At 40.7% G+C, this 12,610-nt stretch overlaps 1 protein-coding gene across 2 annotated transcripts in view; it reads right to left on the bottom strand.

Moving 5' to 3' along the window:
* Positions 1-12,140, bottom strand: part of DPYD (dihydropyrimidine dehydrogenase) — a 335,213-nt gene extending 323,073 nt beyond the window's left edge. For both annotated transcript variants that reach the window (XM_051624784.1, XM_051624785.1), the window contains exon 1: positions 12,042-12,140. In XM_051624784.1, coding sequence (XP_051480744.1) covers positions 12,042-12,080 — 39 coding nt within the window. In that variant the 5' untranslated portion in view covers positions 12,081-12,140. The remainder of the gene's footprint in view (positions 1-12,041) is intronic.
* Between the last annotated feature and the right edge of the window lie 470 nt (positions 12,141-12,610).

Raw genomic sequence — 12,610 nt, 5'->3', positions numbered from 1 at the left:
TAATTGAACCCTCAATTGTGAGTGTTTGCTTAACCAAAAACCAAACTTGCATTAGAGACATGTCAGTTAATGAAAAGTTAATGCTCTACTGACTTTTGATTATAGGAGAGAAATTAGCATTAGAAGTTATTACTGCTTTAAGTTTAATCATTGGCAAAATCAGCAGAACTAATTTTAGCTGAGCAAAGCAATGTTCTGAAAACTTTGTTAAAAGGTGATTTTCAAAGTCCAATAACTGAACCTGAAATGCAAGGAGAGTGACAATATGTATCCAAAAGATCTAGTACATTCAGTGCTTGAAACACACATGGATATTGGTATTTGTTCCAAGAATATGCCAACCATTGATCAGTACTGACTTTTAAATGTTTGCTGCAACATTAAGAAGCAGAAGTAGACTTACCTATGTGCAACTAATGTGTAATCTTTGACAAAAAATTCAGTAGCAACTTTTTAATACAATGGTGTAAGGGATTGATATGTGAAGTTACATATTAGATTATCATCAAACATTTGTTTGATAATTGAAAAAAATAGTCAATTTTAAGCAATAAAATTTAAGAGCTCATACAAGTAAGGAAGATAAAACTTGCAGGTTTTTTTTCCTTTTCCTTTTAACATCTCGTTATCTTCTTTTGAAGATGCTTGGTGTTCCTATGCTTCCTATGCTGACACCTTTAAGTCATGAAATATGACATTCCAGAAGTACATAGGGCATCACGTGTTAGAGATGACAATGCAATATATATAGATAATAGGTAATACAAGGCGATTCCTTGGAGTTCTTCACTCTTATTGAACAATTTTGATTTTTAAATCTTATTGACATTAAATATTGCTGAATGTGTGGACTGGAGGAAGGGGTGATAATCTTAAAAAAAATTATAAACAGACTAGGCTGTCCAATTTAAAAACATACCAGCAAACATTTGGATTTTGATCTATCATACTATGTCACATGCTTACATAGAAAACTTATTTTAAAATACTTTAGAAAGGCAAACCCAGGTGAAGTTGAGCTAATCAGCTGTTCAGCTACAATCACAGAAGCAAATATTACAAGAACACTGCTCCAACACTCAAAGAGTTTTGATCCAACTTTCAAAACTGCTTATATGTTTTTGACTATGGGCCTATTGATAAGATGTATAGAGAATATTACGCTGGGAGTTAAAAATGAGTTAACTTTATATTTGTGCTAAATGTTACTTGGGATTTCTAAATCAATTTGTCTTATCTCCTCACCTGGTGCCAAGGTTTAGCAGCATGCAAGGAACTCTGCTTTACTTAATATTCTACACTCTTCTGAAAACTATTTCTTATCATACCCTAACAAAGAGGAACTGGCCGTTCAGCAGTCAGTAATATTGGGTACTGCTGACATTTTACTCAGCAGTTACCAGTTTTTTTGAGATTTTTTTTTTTCCCCCCGTTCTTTCTGTACTGTATTCATTTCATTTCTGCATTTTTCCACCAGTGCTCCAGAACAGCTTCTGTTGTGGTTATCTTGTTTGATTTTTTTTTTCCTCCCAACTCTTTTGTCACTCTCTAGCTTCCATCTGTTTTGAAGAACTATGTGCAAGCTTACTAAAATCTGTAAATTTTGGTGTTTTCAATTGGAACTGGGAAAGGGCAATATCAATCAGCTTTAAAATGGAAACAGAGTAACTCTAGGAACCACCTTTAATCTCCCTTCCTGTGTTCCCACCATTAGCACACACACATGCACATGCAAATATGTAAGTTAATTTACACAAGCTTACTATGTCCCTCAGATTCTGAAGACTGCCGAGGTTCACCAGGAGGGAGGTATACCTCTTAACACTGCTGAAAAAATGTGTTAAGACTGTAATCAGAACTTTTATGCACCTGTTGTTTCATTCCAAAATATTACACTACACACAATGCGCTGCACACAGATCCTCACACCAATTACGGGTAACATTCCCTGAGAGTACATAGACCTAAAATGACACACGAAGAGCAAGGGGCTTCAATTTCACTAGTACTAAACCTAAGCCAAATCTGGTCCTCATTCCCATTTTTGTCCTGAGCAGTAAGTAATGGAATACTGATGTAGTACTTTTTCTATGCTGATTTAATTTACAACTAGAGTTTTCCTAAATGCGATGGCTACACCCTGTCTCACAAACCTAATTTTTAACCTTAACATGTGACATAATATGAAAACTGCTGACACGAATAATTGACTGTTTCATTATAAATAAGAATACTTAGAATTATTTTTAAATGCTTCATAAATCCACATCAAGTTTACTTTATTGATTTCAGAAAAGTTCATTTTCTTTCCATAGCAATATTGCATTATCTGAGCACTTAAAAAAAAACACAAAAAAACAACAAAACAACAACCAAATCACTCCTCTCAGTTTTAACTGTCATTGAAATATCCTTCATTTTAAAGATATCAAGAAATTATCACTATTCATTTTCAATACAAAGCCTCTTACATTTCAGCTGTCATTTTCAAAAAATCATACTGAAAATAGTGTTTCTAAGCAGAGTTCAGTTGCAGTGTAATAAGTAATAATTTCATCAATTAGCAGTATTCAGCATCCACTGAGAGTTCTCTCACTATTATTTTATTCATAGAGTCCTTTGTGGAAGTAGCATACTAAAAAGATCCATTTATCCTTCAAGGTTTTTCATAAATGTGTCATACATCTTAGAAAACAATTGGTTATTATTCTCCCACAATCTAAATAACTATAATAACTTCCAGGTGTAAAACCTCTTTTTATACTTCCAGTCTTCTTTACTCAAATATGGGTCTACATTTTTAATAACCTATTCTAGCACTTCTACCTACTTTCACACATGCATTCTGGAGTTTTGCATGGCTGCTAGACATGCCTGGATGGGAAGGTAGACAAGTTATTGTTAAGCGTAGAATGGATTTGGGTTTCACAGAATGCCCTTCACAATCAAGGGAAAACCAAGTATATACTAATGAGCTAGGTGCCAGTATAGATGCTAAGAGTGCAGTGGCTGTCAAGGAAAACACTGGGTTTGTTAAATTTGGCAATAGCTTGCTTGCAGTGCCTATTTTAGCTCTCCTTTCCTCTAGATCCCTCCACATATTTTATCAACCCATTTCTCCTCACCCAGAAGCACATGTCCTGCCTTCTGTCCTTTCATCTCAAGATCGTAAAGGGCTCCCTTCAAAACACATTATCATCATTCCTTAATGAACTAAGATGTCACTAGGCATTATGAACACCTCTCTCAAGACTGGGTAGACAGCCCTGTGCAGAGTGCAAAGCCCAACCAAACATCCCCATCTTAGGAAAAAGTAGCCGAAATCTCAGTGATGCATCTCCTACACAGCAACTTGCTTTATTCTCTCCAAGCTGGTAACACATTTTGTTGACCAAGAAAACCCTGGCCAGGATAGGTCACTCCAACAGAAGTAGTTTCAATTTAATTAAGGCCTCTCAGAGTGCAGCTAATAAAATCAAAACAAAGAGCCAAGGAAAGTATGCAGCAATATGTTAATAAATAAATTAGGCACAAGAACAACCCATCTGAAAACTGTAGAGTTCAATCTCCATAATAAATATAAACCTAATGGCATTGCTCTTATGACTAACACTAGAAAGAAGTGAATCATTAGGAAGAAGAGATTAACTAACATCAACTTTTCATTTTTCCACCTCATTTCTACATTCTCAAAGTGGTGTGCACAGGTACATTTATTTTAAAAACTGCATACACCAGCAAGACTTGTAAATCAGACAGTTTGGCTGCCTAGACGCTTCCCTCTTTCATTACAAATATAATTGGTTTTGAACCTAAAATTAAAATTTAAATGTTGGAATGCACCATGATTGCTTTTAACTGATCACTACCATCCCATCTAAATGGAAATACTCCGATTCAACACTTAGATATTTTTTTAATTAGCTTTCAAACAAAGTCACAGGCAAGCATGTCTGCCTTCTACCATTTGCACTGTTGGTGTCAAGTTGAACTGGAAAGGCCAACAATTTCAATGAACTAAAAGAAGTGTAATTTTAAGGTCAAGTCACTTGTAACACTTCAGGCAGCAAATGTCACACAGAAAATAAAACTGAACCTTAGCTTGAGCAGAGATGAAAGGCTTGGCATTTCAAGTTTCATTGTGTTTATCACTTTAAATTTACAAATAAAACACCAGCATCACATATATGAATATTTACCATATTAATAAATCTTGCTGAAATTATACATATAAATACTGGAAGGATTTTTAAAACCATAGTACTTCACAGGTGGGCTTATCCTAATTTCAAATGCTGAAAAACACTCAAAATTCCACATTGGCTTAGTGAGGCTTCTCTGATCATGGTGGAACACCAGATGTGACATAAGAAGGTCTTACACATTTTGACAGAGAGCAAAAGTTAAATTGTCCAACTCAGTCCACAGCATAAGAAAACAAGGATGTTGGAAAAGTGGATTATTTCATTTGTTCCAAGACTATCCATCAAAGGTATTGGATGTATTTCTTCTGATCCCCAGCCAGAACAGCATGACCTGAGAACTGGCCACTTGAGGTTGACAGCTGACAACTCTCAGATGGATTAAGCCCCCTCCAGCCACTCAAAATGTGTGCTAATACATTAACATCTGAGGAATTAAAACATCTCATAGCTTTGACGAAAGCCTTCCACTGTTTAATGTGGAACCCCCATTTACCCTAAGACCGTCTCAAATATGGGCTTGATACAGACATGCTAGTCATCTAGATTATGCACTTCCAAGGGGAATAAACCCCTCTTCAGTTGTAAAGCAGTTTGGGAAGTTACTCAGTGAATTCTGGGTTGTCTCGAGGACAGAGTACATATCAGAATTGCCTGACAAAGTGATTCTTGCATTTTTCCTGCTTGCAAGGAAAACCAGATCCCTTTAAGGTAAATCTGGGCTAAGAATGGTAATCCTACTACAACTTAGCTAGGCAATAGCTTATGAATTGGATAATATTGAGAAACAAACTCGTGCACATATCTTGATCTGTATCATCCCCAAGTGTACTTGTTTTGGCATTTCATCCTTACTGTGTCATCTGATTTTTCCTGTTGCTGGTGCTTTTTTTCCTAACGATATTTAAAGAAGCTTGCCCACTTGAATCCTATGTTCTTTGCCATCTGCAATAATAAAAAGGTTTCAATTATTTCTTACAGTTGTAAGTCTATGACCAGAAAAAAAGGCAATTTAAACTTAAGACCCAGTCTGAATCTCCTGTTATTTCATAAAATAATGCATCTGGCCAATTTGAAGGCAAAAAATTGTTCTCATTTCTAATAAGCATTATTGTAAGAAGAAAATAAGATCATTCCATTTCCTCCACTTATTTCTTGTTTTCTTCCCCAGTCCAAATCTGACCAGGATGTATCTGGGGGGTTTTATATTTACATTTTGAACTGTGGCATTGCGTTTGAACCAGATACAGACCAGGACAACAAAATGCCCACCAAGATCTATGCAGCCAATCTCTGCACATTTTACAAACTGATGCCCTACACACGTAAAGACACCAGAGATTTACGCTGTGCTAATCTGCAAGAAGAATTCTGCCCTTACTATACAAGTGACAGCAAATGAAAATGAAAAGACTTTGAATAACACACCCACAAAAACGCCACCCTCTGAGCTTCTGATAATACATTTATGGCCAAAGGTTTCCTAATCCCAAATGTTTGATTTCTTTGCCAAATCACATACTTGCCAAAGTCTCATATAAAAGCAGAAATCCTGCTCTTCTCAAAGGCAACAGCACAGGGCAAGGAGCAGAGTGTGTAACACTGTACTGATGAAATAAAAAAGGACTAGAAATCATATGCTAATAAGAGGAGGGAGGTTGCCAGGCAACCAGGAAGGGAGAGAAAGCAGTTTTTTATTTGAACTCTGTGCTGTCAAAGGGTTATCGTAGCCAGAACAAACGGGCCACATTCAATCCAGCTTCTCTGTAGTCACCAGGAATTTTAGCTTTTCTCAACATTTTATGTAAAAGTGCCTTCCCAGCTCAGTGTCAGCTATGTCCGTGTTCCCTGGCTCATTTTACTGCAACTGACAAAATGGCATAGGATAGGATGGACAGCTGGTTTTTAAAAAGCATCCCTTTGACAAGCAGCAGCATGTGCCTTTGGGTGCACAAACTGCACCATGCATGTAGACTAGCTTGTAGGATGGAGATAGCTGTGCAACCTTGGGTTTAAGGAAGTCCCAGTCCATCAGATACAGCCACAGCTTGCTCAGTTCCACACAAAACTGCATGTTCTGTCTGCTGCTGAAACAGCACCCTTTTGAATCCCTCTCTAGAGACTGCCCTGCTCCACTGCACTCGTCACATCTGATGGGCAAAATCCTGCCTTATAGAGCTAAGGTTCCTATATCAACATGTAGTTTTCCTTTGTTAAAAGCTGCAACACTAAGCAGAAGAATAAAAACCAAGTTCAGTCTAGAACATAAAATCATAATGAAATCCATTTACGTAACAAAAAGGAAAGTGGAGTCTCAGTTTGTTCTTGTTTTCAGAGTTGCTAACTGCAGTGGCATTTATCATAAGTCTTATAGCAGCCTGTATTTCTCAAATCCCAGCCATGAGAAAAGATGGGAGGAGCAGATCTTATTTTAAAGACCCTTTTATGAAAAGAGTAAATCTTTAAAATTGTGGAAAAAGTTGGAAGTTGAATTCATGAGTAACATTAAAACTCAAAAGTCAAAGGTAAATGAAAAGCACAAGACTGGACTTCTTTCCCCCCAAGTGTTATTTTGGATAATTTGACTGAATTTCAGTGCTACAATTTAGCAGACTATCAGCAGTGGAGGCAAGAAAGCACATAACTCTTTGAGCATCAACAGGATTTGCGTATACAACGTGAAAAGATAAAATGTTTCATACAGAAGACTTTCCTTCCTACTGACCAGACTAGGTTTTAACTTGGTGAGTAAATCATATTGTCCAGTTCTCTTAGATAGTATAGTTGTGGTCTATAACCTTACAGACGGTCTTGGTAATCATGCTGTAATTGCTGTTCCACTCAGCTAAGAATTTACTACAATAAAACCACTAAAACAATGAAAATGCTTGACAAATTAATTAAACAAACATAGCTAAACAGGAATTCTTGTCTTCTCACTGATTGCTCATCAAATGACCCCAGAAAGACCCTAGACAGCCATAAATCTGGAACAGCCATGTGAACATCACTGCAAGCTATAAAGCAATAACTTAAAAAAAACCCCTGCATATTGAAGCTTTATTATGGAACTTCGAGCAACTGGTAGGTACCTACAGCAGAGACACACACTGTGATAACTGGGACTTTTTAAAGTAAAAGTTTTGCCTAGATGAAAGAAAGCTAGCTTCAGCTATTTATTCACATGACCTTTGCTTGACAGTTTTGTAAGTCAAGCTGACTAGTACGATTCCCCATTATCTTGCTAGAAGTTTCATGTGCTTTTACACTATTCTTTATTTTTCATTCATTGCCTGCTTCCCCCTTTAGAGAACACTAAGCTCAGCTCTCAGACATATCTTCAAGGCACTACCTTTGCTCCCTGCAGTCTTTTCACTGTTCTAGTCCATTTGTACTGGGAGAATAAACACGACAAGCAAATGCACTTATTTGCTATCATAGCCCACATTACGTAGCACCCACTAAGTATAGATCCCAGGGAAAGAAGAAAAATCACTGCTATCAAAACTGCTACTTGAAGCAGCATGGAAACTTGAGGCTTAGACATGTTTCCTAGCTGGCCCTTGTATGCAGCAGAGAGCACGGCACAAGAAGTCCTGTTCCTCCACCCGCCCGACCCTGGAATGAGCTGCAGCACCATGAGTTCAGGGGTGTTGACAGCACCATTGGTGAGCTGCTCAAACAGCCCATAACTTCATTCCCCCCTCATTAGAAGCCCTCAGGAAGCAGTGAAGAAAACTGAAGAAACTGCTGAAGAAACTGAAAATAACACACACATACCCTGAGGAACCCCTGGCCTCTCCTGTGTCCTAAGGTCAGCACCCAATGGCCACATGTGTGGCCCTTAATAAACACTCCTCTTTGCCCTGAGGTTAATGTACTTTGTAAAGCTTTTGTCCACAATAGGCAACAGCAACTTATTTATACCTATGGATAAAACCACAACAAAACAAGAGTACAATGGACTGTAGCTTTCTAATATTTGTAGATATTAGCTTTCTAAAGTAAACCAAATAAAGCTATGTGGATTCATTTTATAATAATTTTTCAAACAAAAAGATAGGATTTAAGAGCCATCTATACTTTCTACAGTGAAATTAAGAGAAAGGTTGACACAATTAGAGTGACAATGTTCGTTATATTATACATGAAAACACCACAAATTTACCCTGGTAATTCTCAGGCGATTCCTAAACAGCTATTTCAGAACATGGCTCTGGCCCTTCATACCTTTCATCTGGACACAGCTGTGACAGCAAATCAGGTACCCAGCTGCTGAACCAGCAAAGAATTACCCATTCATCAACACAGAGCTCCCCTTTAAAAACATATGCAACAGATGATTCAGTTAGATCTGTGGAACACTAACATACCCTCCACTTACTGCAAGAAAGGTAATGATGTTTCATACTATGGTATGTTTGGAGTGATGGTGTTAATTTACTGCCAATGTTTTAGGTGGCAAAGCATCTCTCCTCTGCTGACATGCAGTTAAGGACGGAAAGCTGGGAGTCTTGCTCCCACTAGCTGTAAACTAGAAGGCAAAGAGCTACAAAGTATCACCACTCCAACACCACTGAATTAGGTGATTAGAGCGAATGCCGAGAAACACTGGAATGCAGTCAGGAAGGCATAGCATGCAGAGAAAAGTATTAAATACTGTCATTCAGTGTTGTGTCATCTTGCACGAACTCAAGAAACTGAGTTAAGATTCTAGGCAGTACTTCACAGTTTTGTCATTCATTAATTTCTGAGTACTTGAGCTGAAAACTTTAATCCTTTAAAGAACTGGGAAACCTCCAGTAGATAAATTATGTATGGCTAACACAAAATGATAATAAGGAATCAAGTTAAAAAAAAAAAAAAAAAAGACAAGCAAAAAAAGGAAAACTTTCTTTCCCAGACTATCATTGAGAAAGGTATGTATGAAGCATGTAAACACTATATGGAGTATGAACATACTTTTAACATCCAGCTTCACATTACAAGTTAGAAAGGAAATGCTGTCCTCATACTGTAGATTTCAAAGATTCTTACCAAGATCTAGAGATGCAATAAATAAAAAGCCAAGACAAGTCCTTGCACAATATATCCAAGGTAGGTGCTTTCACCTGTAGCTATTCTGGAATGGGCTTTTTCCTTTTGCTTAGAGTTTCTGCACCTGCAGAATATTCTCAGCACACTCTGATAGATTTGCTTGGTAGTTGTTTGCATTTGGTTTGGTTTAGGTTTTGGGTTTTTGTGAGTTTGTTTTAGGTTTTTTTAACAACCCCCCCCCCCCCCCCCCCCCCCCCTTTTTTTTTTTTTTTTTTTTTGAGAAGACTGTGTTTTAATCACAAGACTCTTCCACAATTTTGAAAGCAGACTTTTAGAATAAGATTATCTACGCAGCTTCTTCATCTCGCTAGGCCAAAAGGTTTCAAGGACAGGATGCCTAGGATCTGAAGCTGCTGGCTAAGCCACCCGAGGGGGATGATATTATTCAAGGACAACTTCCTGGAATTTTTGTTTTGTTAAATAACTTGGAGAACTGGCTGTGATTTTAGCTACTTCTAGCCCAGATTCTTGCCTCTCATCGAACCTGTGATATCAGTCTTTTTTATCCAGCCTTAGGTTTCTAAATAAATTATAAAGTAATACCAAGACTCCAAAGGTCATATTTAATATTTAATTATATGAACTTTTGAGTTCATGTAATGAAGTCATTAACTACATAGATAAGTTTAATGAAATAATTCATTCAGTTTTTATACTGCAGGCAAGAAAGTGACCAAAACATTCAAGTTGTGCTGCGAGTGCCCATGATGATAAGGCCTCTCTGCTTAACAATCACATTTCTAAGAATATTTATGTGCAATGATATAGACTTAGGTAACATGTACATCCCCTTACGCAAACAAACAAAAAGACACTTTTTTCATATTTTTTTTCCTCAAGACAAATGTTCCATGCAGAGTGGGGAGGAAAACAAACAAACAAAAAACAAACAAACAAATGAAATAACACAAACGAACAAAAAAACCAACAACCAAGAGAGCTGAAATTAGACTATCACTAATTATTGTTACATTCATATGGGGGACAAATCATATTACATTTATTCAAACAGATGGGGAAAGGACAATTTGTTTAGGAAGTTAACTGATTTGATTTCCTTGCCAATTTCAATGAGTGCTGGAAACAAAAACAACAGGAAGATATAGACCAAGATTTATATTTTCAACCTGACAGTAAAGCAAACATTAGTCACTTTCAAAATCCATCAGTCTTCTAAATCATGCAGTGTTGCACACTATTACCAACACAGGATCCTGCATAATACACTGTTCTTTGAAACTGACTCATTAATATCTAGAAATGTAAAACAATGTAATCCCAGAAATATTTTGCATTTAAAATTTGAGAAGAGTACTCAAAAAACCTGTACTGCTAAAATCAAGCCTTTGTAAAAGGAAAATTAACTTAAACACTTTAAGATATATCCCAGATTTGGCTGCTCTGAAAACACAGAGCTGGTAAAAGACAGTACTGATTTCTTAACACAGTGGCTCCCTAAGTGCCAGGAAGACTTCTATGATAGTTTGGTTTTTCTATCCATTCCATATTTCAGTTTTATCAGAGTATCTGTAAAAGCATTTCTGGACATTTGTCGTGTTTTGAGCAGCAGCTCAGATAGGAAAAGGACTGGACACAAAAAGTCACTACGAGAACTGATGATAAAATTCAGTCACAACTGACCTAGAGGTGTATTCAAGCTGCCTCTGTGCAAGCCTATATATTATTGGTGGGCCTTCAATGAGCTGCAATAGCCTACCCTAAACCTAAAATTTTAAGCTCCAAGCCTTATCACAGCAAAAAGCTGGGTCAGGCTGGAACAAGACTGTCAAACTACAAGATAGCTTATCACAAGTTTTTTTTTAATAGACTTTCTAAAAGAGCTGAAGCTTACAACCATATGCAAGGTCCTGTGAAGGGTGGTGGGAAAGCAATCTTGAGCTCCAGCCATGCAACCTGGCTAACAGGAGCTCACCACGTTACACTGCACTAGCCTTGGTCCCGCTCCACCTCACCTCCGCCTTGCACCAAGCCACGTCCAAACCCTACTTCCAAGCTCCCAGACACACAAAAATGATAAGTGCCACAGGTGCTGGAAGCCACTTGCAGAAAGAGCACTGTTTCTGCCATCCTGCTCAGCATTCCATGCAACTGCTTTACTCCCAGGAGACACGGTGCAGTACTTTAGCTGAGCTTGGCCCATAGCGGGGCACTGAGGAACCGAGGGCCCGCACACCGCCGACACTGCGGTCAAGGCCATGAAGCGCTGTGAGAGGGCCCGGCCTGGCACCTGCCAGGATCTCCTCAAGCCACGGCCCCTGCAGGCAACCTGAGCAGCCCTGCCCCTCAGGTCACCTGCTAGAGCCGGGACTGAGGAGAAGCTCTCCCAGACCCAGCCCTCGACTTCGCCAGCAGGGAGTGACAGCGGCCGGCGAGGAGACGGGGGAGGCGCCGGGAGCCGCCCCCACACACCCCTCGGCTGTGGAGTGGCCCCGCACACCGGGGAGAGAGAGGGGGACGCGGGGCGAGAGCTGCCGCGGAGCCTCGGGCCGTCCCCGTCGCCCCGGCAGCCGCCCCCGACCAGGGCTGCCCGCGGCCACCCCCCGGCGAGGCGGCACGGCCGAGCGGGGCCCCGGGCGCCGCTGGCGAGCAAGCGGCAACAGCGGCGAGGCACTTCCTAGCGCAGCCAAACTTTGCTGGGTGCTCCCGGCCCGAGCGAAGCCGCAGGGCAGAGCCCCCTTCCCGCTAGCCACAGCCGCACGTCCCGGCAGGACGAGTGGGTACCTCAATGTCCACCGGGTCCCGGCTCAGAACACGAGCCATGGTGTCCGCACCGCCACCGCCTTCCCCCGGCTCCCCGCAATCCCAGAGTGGAGCGGAGCGCGGGAGGAGGCGGAGCCGCCAGCCCGGGCAGCAACGCCCAAGTGGGCGGGCGCCCCCCGCGCCGGGCCGGGGCAGCTCCGGCAGAGCCAGGGCCGGCCCCGGAGGGTGAGGGGACAAAGTGCCCCGCAGGACGGGAGCGCTCCGGGCCCGGCGCTAGGGCGCCGTGAGGGTTCGCACTGGTTTACCCCAGGCAGCGGCGGGCGGCAGCGGTCACGGAAGGGAGAGAACGCTGCTCGGCAGAAACCCTGCGCTGGGGCTTCATGGCACCCTCGCCCCCCAGGGAAATCGGCCTCACACGGCATCACCGCTGCCCAAAGGGCAGGTGCGCCGGCGCCCAGCCTCGCCTCCGTGGGGTGACACGCACCCCTCGCCAGAGCCCTTGGGCGTTCGCCCGTCTCGGTCCGCAAGCACGCTATGGCCTCCAAACCTCACCCTGGTCGTTTTTCCACTTCATGAAAATCCCACGCAAA

Source organism: Apus apus, chromosome 7 (assembly GCF_020740795.1).
Source record: "Apus apus isolate bApuApu2 chromosome 7, bApuApu2.pri.cur, whole genome shotgun sequence".
Lineage (NCBI taxonomy): Eukaryota > Metazoa > Chordata > Aves > Apodiformes > Apodidae > Apus > Apus apus.
This window is presented reverse-complemented; position numbering and strand designations above follow the sequence as displayed.